This window comes from Thalassophryne amazonica, chromosome 17, assembly GCF_902500255.1.
Source record: "Thalassophryne amazonica chromosome 17, fThaAma1.1, whole genome shotgun sequence".
NCBI classification, from domain to species: domain Eukaryota; kingdom Metazoa; phylum Chordata; class Actinopteri; order Batrachoidiformes; family Batrachoididae; genus Thalassophryne; species Thalassophryne amazonica.
In genome coordinates, this window is record NC_047119.1 from 41,340,738 (window position 1) to 41,360,064 (window position 19,327).

General features: G+C 40.9%; 1 protein-coding gene and 1 long non-coding RNA gene across 2 annotated transcripts; both read left to right on the plus strand.

Annotated features, from left to right (window-relative positions):
* The first annotated feature begins 1,342 nt into the window (after nucleotides 1-1,342).
* On the plus strand, nucleotides 1,343-18,314 carry LOC117529086 (phospholipid-transporting ATPase IC-like). Its single transcript, XM_034191790.1, has 4 exons — nucleotides 1,343-1,605; nucleotides 15,205-15,384; nucleotides 15,570-15,667; nucleotides 18,192-18,314. The coding sequence occupies exons 2-4, from the start codon at nucleotides 15,222-15,224 to the stop codon at nucleotides 18,312-18,314; spliced, it is 384 nt and encodes a 127-aa protein (XP_034047681.1). The 5' UTR covers nucleotides 1,343-1,605; nucleotides 15,205-15,221.
* Nucleotides 18,315-18,608: 294 nt separating this feature from the next.
* Nucleotides 18,609-19,327, plus strand: LOC117529931. The gene is made up of 3 exons (XR_004566150.1): nucleotides 18,609-18,694; nucleotides 18,928-18,989; nucleotides 19,262-19,327. It is a non-coding gene; the product is annotated as an uncharacterized LOC117529931 (long non-coding RNA).

Here is a 19,327-nt window from a genome sequence, read left to right on the forward strand (position 1 = left end):
TGTATATGTATGTGTGTGGGTGTATGTTCACATACATATATAATTGTATTATTTATATGCTTTATATATTATATATGAAATATTAAGCTCAAAATGACAGCAACCGTGTAATTTAATTTAATTGAGGATGGAATTGGGGGTGGGAGTCAATAAGCTTGTCTTCATCCCACTCCTTTCCAAGTTGATTCTGTTTGTGTTATGTTAATTCATTTATGCCTTTTTTGTCTTTATTTTCTTTTTTCTTTTCACCATCTTATGAACAGTGTCAAGTGTGTACATAAAACTGTACTATTTGTTTATATTGTTTATATTATTGTTTATATATTATGTTGACTTGGAATAAACAAACAAACCAAAGAGCGCTCTGGAGCAGGTTTTCATCCAGGATGTCTCTATACATTGCTGCATTCATCTTTCCCTCAATCCTGACTAGTCTCCCAGTTCCTGCCACTGAAAAGCATCCCCACAGCATGATGCTGCCACAACCATGCTTCACTGTAGGGATGGCACCTGGTTCCTCCAAACATGATGCCTGGCATTCATGCCAAAGAGTTCCATCTTTGTCTCATCAGACCAGAGATTTTGTTTCTCATGGTTTGAGAGTCCTTCAGGTGCCTTTTGTCAAACTCCAGGTGGGCTGCCATGTGTCTTTTACTAAGGAGTGGCTTCCGTCTGGCCACTCTACCACACAGGCCTGAATGGTATATTGCTGCAGAGATGGTTCCTTCTGGAAGGTTCTCCTTTCTCCACAGAGGAATGCTGGAGCTCTGACAGAGTGACCATCAGGTTCTTGGTCACCTTCCTGACTAAAGCCCTTCTCCCCTGATTGCTCAGTTTAGACAGGCGGCCAGCTCTAGAAAGAGTCCTGGTGGATCCAAACTTCTCCCATTTACGGATGATTGAGGCCTCTCTGGCTTTGTCTCCAAATTGTTCCACCTGAGCTGTCCTTCTGATATGTACATTTCTAATCCTGTCCATTCTGGTCATTCTCAAAGAGAATTGCAACATCTGCAGCTCTGTCTCCTGTCTTTTTGTTTGTGACACCTTCTCTAATTTATTCTTTTACAATTTTCAAAAGCAGACTATCAATGATTATATAACAGACTGACATCATGGCAGCAAAAGGACTTCAAAATATTTTTAAATGTACTTTTTAGAAAAAAAAATGAAAGATTTGATTCACTGTAAAAGTGATTTTTACAAAATCTAATTAAAACCTTGAGACCGGACCCACTTTGGGGCGGAGTCAGATAACATGGAGGCGGAGCCATTAAAAAGGCAGAGGGACGTGTGCTGCTGAGTTCCCTCCTATGCAGAAGTCATTACCTGTTGGTCACGTGACGGGAACACCTGGGCTGTCAGGGTGGCGCCGCTGAATGTCTCGCGTTGTTTTTGGTGTCTGTTTACTGTTGGATCAGTGTTCCGGGTCAGACCTGTCCGGCAGGTTTGTGCGGAGCCGAGCAGCAGGTGAGGACACAGGAGGAGAAGAAGGGCGGGGAAGCGTCGGTGCTGTGTGGAATCAGGAAGAAGAACATGGAGCGGTGACAGAACACCCGAACACCGACCGAAACCAGAATCCAGTTGGTTCTGTGCCACAGACACGCAGTAAGTCCACTAAAAGTTTAAAGCTTGTGGGTTTTAAAGAGAGCGGGAAGAAGACTTCACCTGGTGGCTGCGACTCACCTGGAAGCTTTTGTTGTTTCTAATGTCTAAATTCTGTGCGAACTTTGTGTTTTGTTGTGTTGTATTTGAAGGTAAATTCGGTTTGCCCTCTTGAATATGTTCTACTGTCATCCAGGAAAAAAAAAAAATCGTTGAAGTATAGTGGCCTAGAAGTGTGAAACACAACATTAAAACACACATACTTGAAATATTTGTCAATTATCTTTGATTTATTTTGCCAATAAAAGTTACATACACATGAAATACAAAAAAACAAACAAAAAAAAAAAACACGAAAAACGACAACAAAAATGCATCAAACTACTTGGTCCTCATCTTTTTACCAAATATTATTTGTCTGCAAAATCATAAAAAACAAAGTGGTCTGGAAGAGCAGAACACTAATGAAAATTCTAACAAAGTACTATACTATTGATCTGAAGTGCAAAAAACGGAAACGTAAAGGAACTGATTCCGTAGCTGTTAAACTGCTCTTCATACTATGTATGACACCATTATATTAATATATATTCATGTAATGATATAATAAGAAATACCTGTATAATAATAAAAATATGTGTGTGTGTGTTTGTCGTTAGGGTTAGTGGAAAGCATTGTTTCTGTAGCCATTTATATTGATTACTGGTGTTGCCGACCGAACAGCCCCCCCCCAAAAAAATCTGTCCGCCCTGCCTTCACACAAGTTATGATTAGATTTTTTTTTTTTAGGACCCCCACTATCACATTTAGTCTTGATAAAAATAAATTAAATTTATTTTGGAGAAACTGCGGACAGATTGGTGATTAGACACACATGTTTTGGGATTGCCCAGTATTGGGACCATCTTGGCAGGGGGTTTTGAAGTATAGACTGTCTCTGGAAATAATCAGTCGTGTAATAGGAATATCCCTAAACGTGGAGACATATAAGCATGCCAAATTGATACAAATACTACATTTTTGAAATAAAAAAAAAACAAAACCTGACTTTAGAATGATTCAAGAGGCTTTAATTTGTCATCTGATAGTTAATAATCACATTATTCCCTTTGATCGCTTTGGGTGTAGAGCCTCAGTCAGTCTCAGATGTATGCACAGTGAAGGCAGGGCGGATCAGTTTTTAGAAGGGACTGTTCAGTTGGCGACACCTGCTGCAGAAAGCAACACTAATCCAAATATAAAAGAACATACTTTTTAGGAAAACTAAAAATCTGTTTTCAAATGTTTGGTTTTGTTAATGTGAGCTCTGATGCTGCAGCAGTGGTAGTTTCCTGTCCACAGGAATGCCCTCGAGCCGTGGAAATAAATTAACTTTGCTCAGAAATTTTTTTTTTCTAAAAAGCTGACCCTCAAGTGCAAAATACAGCATTATTGTGGTTAGCACACCAAAAAGAGAGTTTACTTTATTAACTAACTATTCTGTTTGTTTTTATTTTGGCTATGAAATAATAATTAGGTTTAACCATAAGTTAATTACTTGGTGATTGAAAACATGGTGGTTAAATGTTACAATATTTTGAAAATCACTGTCTGAAACCCAGCACTGCCAGCGTGATTATTTTAATAACAAGCAAGATATTGAAGTGAATCTGTGACGAGAATAATACTTTACTTATTGACTATCGCTGCACCAAACTGTTTTTGCCTTTAATTGCATGTGCAGAATTGCCTTCAATGTAACACATGCGCACAGTAGATGGTAAAAAGTGCTGACGTACATGGGCATGCGTTTCAGACAACGTGCTGTTGTTGAATTCTTAATGGCTGCGGGTTGTCCACCCTTGGACATTGATCGATGAATTAGTGTTTCTATGGCGACACCTGTGTGGATGTTGGTGCAGTGAAGAGGTGGAAGGAGTTTGAAGGATGAAAATCAAGCCACGATGAGTCTGCGTGAGCAGGCCCATAGGGGGCGCCGAATAACAGCCACAGATGCACAGCATCAAGTGGAGGTGCAATGGCATCGTCCTCGAAAATCTTTGGTCGCTGTCAACTCCGAACTTTACGTTGACACTTTGCAAAAGTTGCAAGCATGCTTGAAGCGAGTTTGTTCTGAAAACGACAATTCTTCAGCACGACAGTGCTTGTCCACACGAGTTGACAAATGTGGGATGCGTTGCAGAGGCTCAAATCTAACCACACCCGGTGTACTGTTTAGATCCCAGCTGCACGCCAGGAGTAAGTTGTGATTTAAAAACCTTGTGCAAGGGCACCTTTGAGATTGTAGTGTTCATCCATTTTCACTGTCCCCGTTGTTCTTTCTGATCCAGCCATTGAACCATATCCCTTTGATGTGGCCATTTCTGTAACCTTTGTCACTTTTTCATCTGTGAAAACTGTTGTGGGTTGTGAATGAAAGTTGATCACATGACTAACATTTAGGACTAGAACCCTGTGGTTTGTGACACACGTGCAGTTTAGATTATTTGTCTCCAACAATCAGACACAGTGTACTGTAGTCCATAAAAACTATAAGCACAGTATATCACTTAATCTTGATCACACACACAAAAGAAATATGTTCGACAAGGTGCTGGAAGAACCAGAAATGCTTATCAAATCCTACCCCTTTTTCAGCTTTAAATGTTCCAAAGGACACCCCTTACCCACCAGCAACACACTATACGAGGTCTGTCAATAAAGTATAGGTCCTTTTTATTTTTTTCAAAAACTATATGGATTTCATTCATATGTTTTTACGTCAGACATGCTTGAACCCTCGTGCGCATGCGTGAGTTTTTCCACGCCTGTCGGTGACGTCATTCGCCCTTGAGCACTCCTTGTGGGAGGAGTCGTCCAGCCCCTCGTCGGAATTCCTTTGTCTGAGAAGTTGCTGAGAGACTGGCGCTTTGTTTGATCAAAATTTTTTCTAAACCTGTGAGACACATCGAAGTGGACACGGTTCGAAAAATTAAGCTGGTTTTCGGTGAAAATTTTAACGGCTGATGAGAGATTTTGAGGTGATACTGTCGCTTTAAGGACTTCCCACGCAGTGGGACGTCGCGCAGCGCTCCCAGGCGCCGTCGTCAGCCTGTTTCAAGCTGAAAACCTCCACATTTCAGGCTCTATTGATCCAGGACGTCGTGAGAGAACAGAGAAGTTTCAGAAGAAGTCGGTTTCAGCATTTTATCCGGATATTCCACTGTTAAAGGAGATTTTTTTAATGAAAGACGTACGGGCGGATTGCAGCGTCGGCTCGCAGCCGCTGCGACGCTCAGCCACAGGAAAAACACCTCCGTTGGAAGCCTTAAGGACAAGTTGGAACATGTCCAGCTGTTAAACAATTTATCATATACTCACTCCACTGAAAGCCATCAAAAGCCGCTTGGATTTTACAAATGGTTATCAACACGGAGGTGTTTTTCCTGTGCCGCCGCACCGCGCCGGCTGCGTCCCGACGCGCGGACCCATCCGCACGTCTTTCATTAAAAAAATCTCCTTTAACAGTGGAATATCCAGATAAAATGCTGAAACCGACTTCTTCTGAAACTTCTCTGTTCTCTCACGACGTCCTGGATCAATAGAGCCTGAAATGTGGAGGTTTTCAGCTTGAAACAGGCTGACGACGGCGCCTGGGAGCGCTGCGCGACGTCCCACTGCGTGGGAAGTCCTTAAAGCGACAGTATCACCTCAAAATCTCTCATCAGCCGTTAAAATTTTCACCGAAAACCAGCTTAATTTTTCGAACCGTGTCCACTTCAATGTGTCTCACAGGTTTAGAAAAAATTTTGATCAAACAAAGCGCCAGTCTCTCAGCAACTTCTCAGACAAAGGAATTCCGACGAGGGGCTGGACGACTCCTCCCACAAGGAGTGCTCAAGGGCGAATGACGTCACCGACAGGCATGGAAAAACTCACGCATGCGCACGAGGGTTCAAGCATGTCTGACATAAAAACATATGAATGAAATCCATATAGTTTTTGAAAAAAATAAAAAGGACCTATACTTTATTGACAGCCCTCATATTTAACTTCCTGATTATTAATGAACTCATTAGATATTTATATTATTTACAAAATTCTATAACATACATATTTTCAGAAATACTTGTTAAATGCAAAATATGGACTATAATTTAAACGTATAAAGGAACTTCCCAAACGCACATACCTATGTACACATACGTATTGTATTGTATAATTAGTAGTAAGTCTTTGTAGACATCCCCCAGATACCAGTGATATGTAAGCTCCCTTCTTCCTGTACCTGTTAAAAATGATCTGTTTATATTAATTTTTAATACAGATAATGTTTGGACATTAAATTTCCCTTTTCATACCATTCCAAAGTTTAATTCCACTGCTTGATGTGGTAAATCTTTTCATTGTGTATTCTTTCGAATACTGGAAGTCTTAAAATTCAATGCTCCCCTCAAACTATATCCCCCGTCTCTATCGTGAAACATTGTCAGTAAGTTCCTAGTTAATAATTTTTTTTCTGACTAGGCATAAACAGTGCTGTTTGCAATTCAATGATATCACTGAGTTTGTGTAAAATAATGAATTGTTGTGATCCCAAAACCTAACATTGTGAACAGTTTGAATGACTGTTCTTTTTTTTTTTTTTTTTTTTTTTTTTTTTTTTGCAGTATAAACACTCCATGTAGAGAACACTTTTTTTTTTTATGTGTTACCCCAGACGTCTGAACAGTAAGTCAGATGAGATAAAATCAGTGAACAGGTCCCTGGTCTTATTGTTATGGAGCATGAACACGTCGTGTTGTTAGTTCCATAAATGAAGCCTGAACCTGTTCTGTGGGTTTGACTATGGAAATGTTCGTCTCCTCATGGAAATTGTTATTGTTAAAACCAATGACGGAGAATTTGATTTTTTTTTTTTTCCCCGAGACGCAAATGGAGCCGAAGTTTGGCTTAGAGGAAAATGCCACTGCACCTCTTTAGAAGTTGTGTGTTTCCATGGAGACGGCGGGAACGTGTCTGCGAGAGGTCAAAACCTTTTTATCACACATTGTTTTTAGGATCCATTTACGGCTGCAGATAACAATTACTTTAATTTATGTTTCAGTTATTTTTATGATAATTTGTTTAGTCTGAAAGAAGTCAGAAAATGTTAATGTATTTGTTTATTTGCTGTTATGATTGTTTATACTTTCATTTGCTTTTCACACATTTTTGTATTTCATAAAACATTATTTCCTAACCTTATGTCAAACCTTTGTGGAATTAAACAAAGCTGTTGGGTCAAACCTGCAGAAGTTTCCAGCTTCTGTTGAACTGCTAACTTAATACAACAGAAATTAACTATATGGTATTTGATTGGATGTGTGTGTAAGAGGACAATGAATTAGTCATGATTGATGCTGAGAGGAAAATAAATCATTATTCACAGGGTTGATGCCTTGCTCCAGGGACTCCAACCCTAACCCAATAACCAAGGCAAGTGTCAGTGTTTTGCTTTGTGAATTCTACTTCTGTCTGTGCTGATGCTTTGCTCAGGGTCGCAGTGTCTGTGGCCTCATGTAAGGATTTGAACCGCCTAACCTTGGTTGTCTGACAGCATTGGTGCCTTGCTCAGAGGCTCTCCATGCCTTTCTGTGAAGTTGAAACTGTGACTAGTTGCGCGTCTTGCTGCCCTGTCACACCTTGACGATTTAGCGTGCATATGTCAACCGTATTAAAATGCTGACATACGACAAGTGTGCTTTGTTAGATATGTTCATAGTCTTTGGCTTTTCTGTGGATTTGAACCCCTAACCCTCTTAACAGACTCTGGTAACTCTGGACCTCCTAATCTGCAGAAACATCTTTTTGTTCTGGATGACTTTTTATAAAAAGTGACCAGGATTTTGGATAACAGACTGAGTTGACGTGCTGCGGCTCCTCCTGGTCCGCCTGCAGGTTGTTTGTTTCCCAGCTTCCCGTCTGCTGCTGCTGCTGCAGAAAACAGGCTCCACATTAATAATGTGAAGGTGATGATATTTGACCCCGCACGGCTGGAAGGCCCTGTCACCCCCCCAAAAAAAGAACACTTTCAAAATACCCACAGTTCCAGACCTTGCTGTGCTCAGATCTCGACCATGATGTGAATCGGTTTTCTGTTTGCTTTCCCTGAATAAAGTTTAGATTTATTTAAGGACAAGTGATACATTTTACAGGAAAGAACTTCACTTCTTGGTGAAACTTGGATGTGGAGGAATGGGGGGGAGGGTGCTAACATTTCAGGAAGATCCACATAAAGGTTTTGGGGGTGGGGGGGCGTGTTAAAATATTTCAGGTTTGGTCGTCCACATATAATGATGAAATTTGTACGGATTCTATTTTTAATTCATGTTGCCCTAAAGAAAACTGCAGAAAAGATGACACCAAAAGTCAAACAATAAAGTTATTTTATTGATATGAAGCGTTGATTCCACAGTTGTATATAATTCTCGTTTTACATTTTACTTGGTCCACATCTTATTTTATTTTACCTTATGTTTATATCAGTTGTACATATACTCTGAATAATTTACCGTTAAATTTCACTATCTTTTATTTGGCTAAAAATTGCTCGCACCACGGAAAACACCTTTTTGGAGTTGCACTCAAATCTCGTTGTAATGCAAATTACAATGACAAAGGCGATTCTAATTCTGAAACCTGCAGACTGTTGGTGGTTTTGTGTCAGACGAAGGTAAAAAAAAAAAAAAAAGACATCCTATTTCAGGCCTGCTCTCAGGTTTCCTTATGACCTGTCAGGTATGTGCTCATCACTCAAGCCCCTCCCACCAGCATTTACCTCTTCCTGTTGCCACAGTGATACCCTGGGACAGAGACACCAAAACCTGTTTCCGGCCCTGAGGCTGATTTGGAGTGGTTTTAAAAATGCTTCAAATCCCAAACTAAATGTATGAGAGTGGAGAGGGGGAAAAATGGGTAAAACAAATGGGCACACTATTTTTTTTTTCCTAATAATAAAAAAAAATCTAATTAAATATTAAAGCATTCATTCTGTTTGGAATGTCCTGGAGGGTGTCAGGTCACTGCCTCTGATTCTTCTGAAAAATCCACAGGTGTTCATACACCAAATTTATGGAAAAATCCCAAATACTAATTCTGAATTTACCAGGGCTCGGGGCGGGTGGGTTGGCTGGTCTGGATCAACAGTTACTCAGCAGTGATGGGATCCAGTAGTCTGGTTTCCAGAAACAAAAGCTCATCCAGAGATCATCAGGTTCTCATTAAACCAGTCAATACAAAGACCAACCAGAATGTTTGTGCTAACTAACTAAATCAAACTGTTTATAAAATGTCAAAAATGCCTTTTTAAAAAGTCACGGTGTTGCTTGAATCTCTAGCTTTGTTTGACTCATTTGTTTTTGAGGAAATTATTTAATTTTTTGTTGTTAACTCAGCCACATGGGGTGTGCAGCCAGTACATTCTGAGTGCCGGTCCCAAGCCCGGATAAATGAGGAGGGTTGCATCAGGAAGGGCATCCGGCGTAAAACAAGCCAACACAACTATGCAGACTCAGAATCGAATTCCCATACCGGATCGGTCGCGGCCCGGGTTAACAACGTCCGCCACCGGTGCTATTGCCCAACAGGGTGCCGGTGGAAATTGGGCTACTGCTGGGCGAAGACGACGAAGAAGAGGAGGAAAACGTTGCCACGAACAGCGGGAGAAGAAGAAAACTAGAAGGGTGGAAATGAGAGTGGGGACTTTGAATGTTGGTAGTATGACTGGTAAAGGGAGAGAGCTGGCTGATATGATGGAGAGGAGAAAGGTAGACATATTGTGTGTGCAAGAGACCAAGTGGAAGGGAAGTAAGAGCAGGAGCATCGGCGGTGGGTACAAGTTGTTGTACCATGGTGAGGACAGGAAGAGTAATGGTGTTGGGGTCATTTTAAAGGAAGAGTATGTTAAAAGTGTGTTGGAGGTTAAGCGAGTGTCTGACAGGGTGATGAGTGTGAAGTTGGAAATTGAAGGGGTGATGATGAATATCATCAGTGCATATGCCCCACAGGTAGGTTGTGAGATGAAGGGGAAAGAAGATATTTGGAGTGTGTTAGATGAGGTGGTGGAGAGTGTGCCCAAGCATGAAAGAGTGGTGATAGGAGCAGACTTCAATGGGCATGTTGGTGAAGGGAACAGAGGTGATGAGGAAGTAATGGGTAGATATGGTATCAAGGATAGGAATGGGGAAGGACAGATGGTAGTTGATTTTGCAAAAAGGATGGAAATGGCTGTGGTGAATACCTACTTTAAGAAAAGGGAGGAGCACAGGGTAACATATAAAAGTGGAGGAAGGTGCACACAGGTGGACTACATTCTTTATAGGAGATGCAAGCTAAAAGAAATCAGACTGTAAGGTGGTAGCAGGAGAGAGTGTCACTAGACAGCATAGGATGGTTGTTTGTAGGATGACTTTAGAGGTAAAGAAGAAGAGAGTGAGAGCTCAACAAAGGATCAAATGGTGGAAGCTGAAGGAGGAAGACTGGTGTGTGAAATTTAGCGAGCAGGTGAAAGAAGCACTAGTTGGAGGGGAAACAATTTTGGACAACTGGAAAAGTACTGCAGATGTGGTGAGGGAGACAGCTAGGGCAGTACTGGGTATGACATCTGGACAGTGGAAGGAAGACAAGGAGACTTGGTGGTGGAATGAAGAGGTCCAGGAAAGCATAAGGAGAAAGAGGTTGGTGAAAAAGTCGGAGAGATGAAGAAATTAGACAGGAGTACAAGGAGATGCGGCGTAAGGCGAGAAGAGAAGTGGCAAAAGCAAAGGAAAAGGCATATTGCGAGCTGTACAAGAAGTTGAATAGTAAGGAAGGAGAAAAGGACTTGTACCGATTGGCCAGACAAAGGGACAGAGCTGGAAAGGGTGTGCAGCAGGTTATGGTGGTAAAAGATGCACATGGTAATGTGCTGACAAGTGAGGAGTGTGTGCTGAGAAGGTGGAGGGAATATTTTGAAGAGTTGATGAATAAAGAAAATGAGTGAGAGAAAAGGCTGGATTATGTGGTGAGAGTAAATCAGGAAGTAAAAGAGATTAGCAAGGAAGAAGTGAGGGCTGCTATGAAGAGGATGAAGAGTGGAAAGGCAGTTGGTCCAGATGACATTCCAATGGAGGCATGGATGCCTGAGGAGTGGAGACGAAGTGTGCTGGTTCCTATTTTCAAGAACAAGGGTGATGTGCAGAGCTGCAGTAACTACAGAGGCATAAAGCTGATCAGCCACAGCATGAAGTTATGGGAAAGAGTAGTAGAAGCTAGGCTTAGAAAACAGGTGAAGATCTGTGAGCAGCAATATGGTTTCATGCCGAGAAAGAGCACTACAGATGCAATGTTTGCTCTGAGAATACTGTTGGAAAAGTACAGAGAAGGACAGAAAGAGTTACATTGTGTGTTTGTGGACTTAGAAAAAGCTTATGATAGGGTGCCAAGAGAAGAGTTGTGGCATTGTATGAGGAAGTCTGGAGTGGCAGAGAAGTACGTTAGGGTAGTGCAGGACATGTACAAGAATAGTGTGACAGCGGTGAGATGCGCAGTCGGAATGACAGACTTCAATAGTGCAGTTACAAGGAGTAGAAGTGGTGAAAGTAGATGAGTTTAAATATTTGGGGTCAACTGTTCAAAGTAATGGAGAGTGTGGTAAAGAGGTGAAGAAGAGAGTGCAGGCAGGGTGGAGTGGGTGGAGAAAGGTGGCAGGAGTGATTTGTGACCGAAGAATATCAGCAAGAGTGAAGGGGAAAGTTTACAAAACAGTAGTGAGACCAGCTATGTTGTATGGTTTAGAGACAGTGGCACTAACAAAAAGACAGGAGGCAGAGCTGGAGGTGGCAGAGCTGAAGATGTTGAGATTCTCTTTGGGAGTGACAAGAATGGACAAGATTAGGAATGAACATATCAGAGGGACAGCTCAGGTGGGACGGTTTGGAGACAAAGTCAGAGAGGCGAGATTGAGATGGTTTGGACATGTGCAGAGGAGGGACCCAGGGTATATAGGGAGAAGGATGCTGAGGATGGAGCCACCAGGCAGGAGGAGAAGAGGGAGACCAAAGAGGAGGTTCATGGATGTGCTGAGAGAGGACATGCAGGTGGTTGGTGTGACAGAGGAAGATACAGAGGACAGGGTGAGATGGAAACGTTTGATCTGCTGTGGCGACCCCTAACGGGAACAGCCGAAAGACAAAGAAGAAGAAGATTTAATTTTTTTTTGTTGTTTATTTTTTTGGTCAGTGATGTGTTTGTGGGATGCATTCAGGTTTGACGTTTGTTCTCCAGCATTTCAATGTTTGTGTCTGGAGGAAATTTAAAATCGCCAAAAAAAACAAACAAACAAAAAAAACAAATGTCTGCTGTATGTGAGTGTAAATTCATTCAACTTGCATCGATGATTGGTGCTGAAAAATTGAAGTGGATTTCCTTTTGGCACCAAGATTTCAGACAGTAATCTGCTCATTTAAAGCCGTTTGAATGCACTGGTCTTTAACAAGTTAAGAGGGTGTGGCCACATTCCTGTCACCTACATGACAATTACAAACACGAGCACAACACACGTCATCACATACACACACACACACAATAGGTTGGATGCGAGAATAAAATTAAACTGCAGCTCTGAACGCCAGGAGAAACTGAACATTAAATAGTTTAAATCCATAGTTCTCAGACTGTGGTACACGACTCTGGTGGTACGGCCAAGTCAAGCAAACAAACTCATTTTGTAATTAAGTCAGCCGCTGGCTAACTCAACAACTTTTCATTGAATCAATACAAACAAACGGAGCAGACTTCATAATGAAGGATTTTACGGCTTCAACACTTAACTCACAGGATCCTCTGGCCTCAGGTGTCTGCCGCCTCTATGGCCAGCTCTTCTTTTCGGAGTCTTGTATGTGGCTCAGAGATTGTTGTACAATTGGGTTTCTTGGGTGGTTTCTCCAAAATTTGTCTGTTCTTCAAATGCTTTTGTTGTCTCTGCATTAATAACTTCCTCAGGCAGGCTGTTCCATGCATCTGTGGTTTGTAAAAAGGAGTTTTTTTTTCTCAAATTGATTCTCAGTCTCTCCTTAAAGATTTTCATGTAGTGTCCTCTGGTATGGGAATTGCTCCTGAAGTTAAGTACTCCCTCTGTGACTTTAGGGTTATATTTATTTGTGGCTATTTTGTATAATTCAATCATGTCACCCCTCAATCTTCTGTATGTGAGAGATGACAGTCCCAAATTCTTTAATCGCTCTTCGTAACTTAATTCATGGAGATGTGGAATTATCCTGCTAAAATGACACTGTACATTTTCAATGGACGTTATGTGTTTGACAAGATAGGGGGTCCATACTTGGCTTGCATATTCTAGGTGCCGTCTTATTATTGATTTATATAATGTTATCAATGTATTCTTATCTTTATATGTAAAAGATCTATGCACAAGTCCAAGTAGCATGTTTACTTTATTGATTTTCTGTGCTATATGTTTTTCAAAGTTAAGCTTCAAATCGATTATCACTCCTGTATCTTTCTCATCCTGGGACTTAACTAGTGGGATTCTGGTTTCTCCCAAAGTATATGTCCACTCTAGTGCTTCACTTATACTGATGTGCATGGACTTACACTTGTCTGGATGGAAGTAGAGTAAGTTTTCTTGAGACCACTTGTATACCTCATTCAGATCTTTCTGTAGATTTTGTAGTCTTCCCTCCTGAATATTTCATGAAAAAGCTTTAGGTCATCAGCAAACGGATATTCAAGTCCTGATTTTACTCATTCGGATAAGTCATTAATGTACAGAACAAATAAAACTGCGCCGAATACAGATCTTTGTGGAATACCACTTATCTTACACTTAAATGTAACCTATCTGACACTGCTCTCTGCTGAAGGTGAAGAGTCGGAATCTGCTCGGCAAATGAAGCTAAATGAATCAATGCTTCATGAGAGCCAGGCTCGGCCCATTGCGATATATTATAGAAATATAATACAAAAAAAGTTATAGCTATAATATAACTCTATGCCTGAGCCATATAGAATTATGGGCTCGGCTCTGTAAGCAAAGCGAAATGAAGCAATGCTTTATAAGTGAGTGATGGACTCTCCTAATACACGCTTCGGATACCGAGCTGCAAATCAGTTTCCTCTGTAACAGACAAATGTGAGGAGAGTTATTATAAATTGACAAAAATCTCCCACATGCATGTAAACTAGAATATCTTTTAATTGTCATTGCACAAAAGTGCAATGAAACTGAGGTAGAGCCTCTCATTTCAGTGCTGTTTAAGAGACACTAGAGATGAAAAAAACAAATAGATAACAGACAAAAACTACATAATAACCACTAAAAAGTATTGCACATCTGTATTGAGTGTTCAAGTATTACCACTGTTCAGTGCAGTGGCAGCTCTGGGGTAAAAACTGTTCTTCAGTCTGTTGGATTTGGACATGATGGTTCTGAAGTGTCTCCCTGGGGGTAACAGTTCAAACATGTGATGACCAGGGTGGGTTGAGTCTCTGTGGGTTCTGCAGATGGTCATAAGAGAGGGGAGATGGCAACTAGTAAGCTTTTGGAAGATGTTGTTGCTGACACTCTGGCGTCAGCTGGCAACCTGAGCATAATTCCATAGCACAGGGATGGACTCGATGGGAGCATTTATAGAAGGACACCATCTGTCACTCTGACAGTTTGTACTTTCTGTGAAGTGTCAGGAAGTACTCTCCCCCTGCGGCACACCCCGCATTTCGTGATATCGTCACGAATGAATTCGTGCCCCCATCATGAAAAGTGCCACATTTTCATGACGGCATCAAGAACTAATACAGTAGAATATTTAGTTCTTGATGCCATCATCAAATGGAGTGAGATTGGTTTTGCCAGACACAGTCCTGGATGTCACAGACGGCCACGACGTATTTAAAATGCTTTAAGCTGTCAACTTCGTTTAAACTGATCATCATCATAATATTTTCTGCTATTTTGAGCTGTTGTGTTGTAACCAAGATCCCACAATGGATCGGGCGAGTCAAAGATATGCAAAATCACTCTGTGGTAGCCTGGTTTCTTCATACATTTCAATTCTGTCCAGAGAGTTTTTCCTCAATGTGCACGCTCAGGGGTGGGGTGAGGATAGACCTTAGCCTTTTGAAGTGCCTTGGGGCAACTATCTTGTGATTTGGCACAATATAAATAAATGAGTTGAATTGTTTAATTCCAGTTGTAATGGTGGTCCTTGGAAAGCCAAATATTTTTTTTAACATAGTACTTATTGTAAGAAGATTGAGAACCACTTGTTTAAATAAATCACTTCTCATTTTTCTGGTCAAACACATTTTGGCTTATTGTTAAAGAAATTCATGGAGTTCATTTCAAGCTTCATGCGTTTTCAACCACACGTGGTCAGTACATCCATCAGTCATCCAGTAGGTGGCAGGCGGGTCTGTAGGTTGGTGGACGCGCAAAACAAAGTTGGTTTTTCCGTTGACGTGGTGCATCAAATGTCACCAAACATTAATCAGTTCATCCTCATTATGTACCGTTTTTAATTTGGCAAGTTTTAAAACGATGACATCTTTTGTTTTTGTGTTTTTGTTTTGTTTTTTTGGACTGAGATACCTGAGCAGTTACAATGAGTCGGCACCGTGCAGATTCTCAGGATTCCCTGGAGCCTGATGATGAGGTCGTGCCATACAGTGATGATGAGACTGATGACGACTTGGACGAGAGTTCCGAACCGGAAGCAGAAGCACCAACAAGTGTGCCACAGCAGCCGGTGGAGGCTAGACCCAGTGGTGAGTTTTTCAGTCTTATGTATTCCAGCATAATATATCAATGAGGATGAGGTCATTCAAATTTTATTTATTTACTTTTAATGGATGCCTAAATGTTTTGCACAATACAGACACAAGATTAATTGAGCCTGGAGTTGTTGTGCACTTCAGGGCTCCTGTTGACTGTCTTTTTGTTGTTTTTGCAGAGATGAACTGGAAGGTGAAGGCCAACGACAGAGCGTATCATCAGCTGCCAGAGTTTGAGAAAAAAGTTTTTCTGTGCATCAAGAAGAATCGATATTCTGTAAGTTCACATTGTACCTCAGCCACTTTATTCCCAATGCAAATAAATCCTGAGTGAAATATCAGTAAATTAATTTTATGTTGTCCTAGAATGAACTGGAGCCAATAAAAAGGCAGCAGACATGTTTTTTGATGTGTATTTCTCACTTGTGCCTATCAGCAATGTGGTGATATTTCTCTATTTTGGCTTCAAACATTAATTATTAATTCCAAAATGAGTTTGGATAAATAAATGTTTTTAAACTTAGTCCCTTTAAAAAAAATAATGCAAACCACCTAACAGACATGGCAGGATCCTTCTTGAATGCTTCTTGTATGAACTAAAAACAGTGTGGTGTGGGGATATTCAGGAGATTACGTAAAACATTGTTCATCATCATGATGAAGCATAATTTAGAAATAAAGCAACAGGCCGCTATCTGAGTCTCACATCACGCGTCATTTGATTACATCCTTGACGTGTGACATAACAGAAATGGTGTGAGAAGATGTATGAATGCAAATGTGGGGAAACTTACTTATTTAGTCTGACTGATATCAGAACACTGTTGGTTTATTTAAAATAGGATATTAAATGAATTAGTGCACTGTTCCTGTTCTTGCTTTATAAACAGAAAGTCACTGGTTCATGGCCACCTAGGTAGTGTTCTCTGGGTACATCTGGAATTGCATGTGGCATAAAACATGTGCCAAACTAGCATGCCATATGTGTATCTGGAAAGTATTCACAGCATTTCACTTTTTCTACACTTATGTTACGTCTTTATTCCAAAATGGAGTAAACTCATTTTTCCCTTCAAAATTCTACTCACAACACCCCATAATGATACCATGAATTTTTTTTTTTTTTTTTTTTTTTATGTTTGCAAATTTTTATATATAAACAAAAACTAAGAAATCACATGTACATAAGTATTCACAACCTTTGTTCAATACTTTGTTGATGCACCTTTGGCAGCAATTACAGTCTCAAGTCTTCCTGAATATGATGCCACAAGCTTGGTGCACCTATCCTTGGGTAGTTTTGCCCATTCCTCTTTGTAGCACTTCTCAAGCTTGATCAGGTTGGATGGCGAATGTCGGTGCACAGCCATTTGCAGATCTCTCCAGAGATGTTCAATCGGATTCAGGTCTGGGCTCTGGCAGGGCCACTCAAGGACATTCACAGAGTTGTCCTGAAGTCACTCCTTTGATATGTTGGCTGTGTGTTTAGGGTCATGGTCCTGCTGAAAGATGAACTGTCGCCCCAGTCTGGAGTCAAGAGCGCTCTGGAGCAGGTTTTCATCCAGGATGTCTCTGTACATTGCTGCATTTATCTTTCCCTCAACCCTGATTAGTCTCACAGTTCCTGCCACTGAAAACATCCCCACAGCATGATGCTGCCACAACCATGCTTCACAGTAGGGATGGTGCCTGGCTTCCTCCAAACATGATGCCATAGAGTTCAAACTTTGTCTCATCAGACCAGAGAATTTTGTTTCTCATGATCTGAGAGTCCTTCATGCGCCTTTTGTCAAACTTCGGGCGGGCTTCCATGTGCCTTCTGCTAAGTAGTGGCTTCCAACTGGGCACTTTACCATACAGGCCTGATTGGTGGATTGGTGCAGAGATGGTTGTCCTTTTGGAAGGTTCTCCTCTCTCCACAGAGGAATGTTGGAGCTCTGACAGAGTGACATTCAGGTTCTTGGTCACCTCCCTGACTAAGGCCCTTCTCCCTGATTGCTCAGTTTAGACGGGTGGTCAACTCTAGGAAGAGTCCTGGTGGATCCGAATTTCTTCCATTTATAGATGATGGAGGCCACTGTGCTCATTGGAACCTTCAAAGCAGTAGAAATGTTTCTTTACCCCTCCCCAGATTTGTGCCAAAAGACAATCCTGTCTCAGAGGTCTACAGACAATTCCTTTGACTTCATGCTTGGTTTGTGTTCTAACATGCACTGTCAACTGTGGGACCTTATATGTAGACAGGTGTGTGCCCTTTTCAAATCATGACCAATCAACTAAATTTACCCAGGTGGACTCCAATGAATCTGTAGAAACACCTAAAGAATGATCAGTGGAAACAGAATGCACCTGAGCTGTTTTGAGCTTCATGGCAAAGGCTGTGAATACTTATGTACACGTGATTTCTTACTTTTCTTTTTTATATATAAATTTGCAAAAATCAAAAAACAAAAAAACCTTTTCACAATTGTCAGTATGGGATATTGTGAGTAGAACTTTGAGGGGCAAAAAAAAAAAGGACTTTCATCCATGTTGGAATAACGCTGTAATGTAACAAAATGGGGGCGGGAAGTAAAGCCCTCTGAATCTTAACAGATGCACTGTGTGTTCTAGCTCTGCAGCAAATATAGGAGAAAACAAAAGAAAGCAGTTAATTAAGAATGATCGGTAATTATTTATATTGACTGAAATAAGACTTTATTGCTCAACCTTGACACATGGTGGTGATGTCAGACCAAAACCTTCAGGTTGGATTTTTCTGAAGAATCGTGTTGCTAATTGTTTGCTTGTTTACTCTGCAGGGAAATGCCATCAAAACATACAAGTACAACTTCTTTACCTTCCTGCCTCTGAACCTGTACGAGCAGTTCAAGAGAGCTGCCAATCTCTACTTCCTGCCCTCCTCATTTTACAGGTGTGTCTGAGAAAATCCACACAAATAGACATTTGATGTGCAGGTCTGTGCAATAACCTGCAGGGTGCTGGGAGCAGTAATGTGGTCTCTATTTGGCACTGCGACACAAAATGTCTTTATGACTAATGTCAAACTTTTATGCAACAGTTGGCCCGCTCATTTATTTATTTTTTAACCTATTAATCTAAAGTAAATATCAGGAAAAATCACTGCTAATATTTAAAGACATAATGACTTGGGAAACAGTTTTCCACTAACAGCTGTGTCATGCTGACTCCATACCTCTCTTCAGATTATTCCAGAAATTACCACGCTGCCGTGGTACACCACACTGATTCCACTGGTGGTCGTGCTGTCATCACTGCCATCAAAGATCTGGTGGATGATCTGGTAAGAAGTTTTGTCTGTGTGCCTGTTTCTGTCAGCAACAAATTATTCACTCATTAGTTGTTTATTCCTATACTAGTTATAAGTAGAAAGGCACCCTGAGAGTGGAGACCTCTCCCGAGGCCAACACTTTCTGATAATATTTCTTACCATAACTATTTGGAGAGCTCCAAATAATCTGAGAGTTGCCTGAACAGTCTGTGTGACGTTGTGTGTGTGTGTGGTGTGTGTGTTAGGCTCGTCACCGGATGGATAAAGAGATCAACAACAGAAAGTGTGAGGTTCTGCTGGACGGCAGGTCAGTACACGCAGCTTTCAGAAAATTATGGGTGCGTTTATTAACAGGTTTACAGGAAAATGTATAAACAGAGAGAAAGTAGATGTATGGCTTTTGCCTTACAATATAAAGCACCTTGGGGCAACTGTTTGTTGTGATTTGGTGCTATATAAATAAAATTGATTTGATTTGATGTACAGCGTAATTTAAACCAGGGCTGCATGAACAGTGTTGTTGTCGTCATTGTAAAAGGTCATAATGTCATTTTCTTCTTTGTTATATCTGTGCTTCAGGTTTCAAGAGTCCAAGTGGAGACACATCCAGGTTGGCGACGTGGTTCGTCTGAAGAAAAATGACTT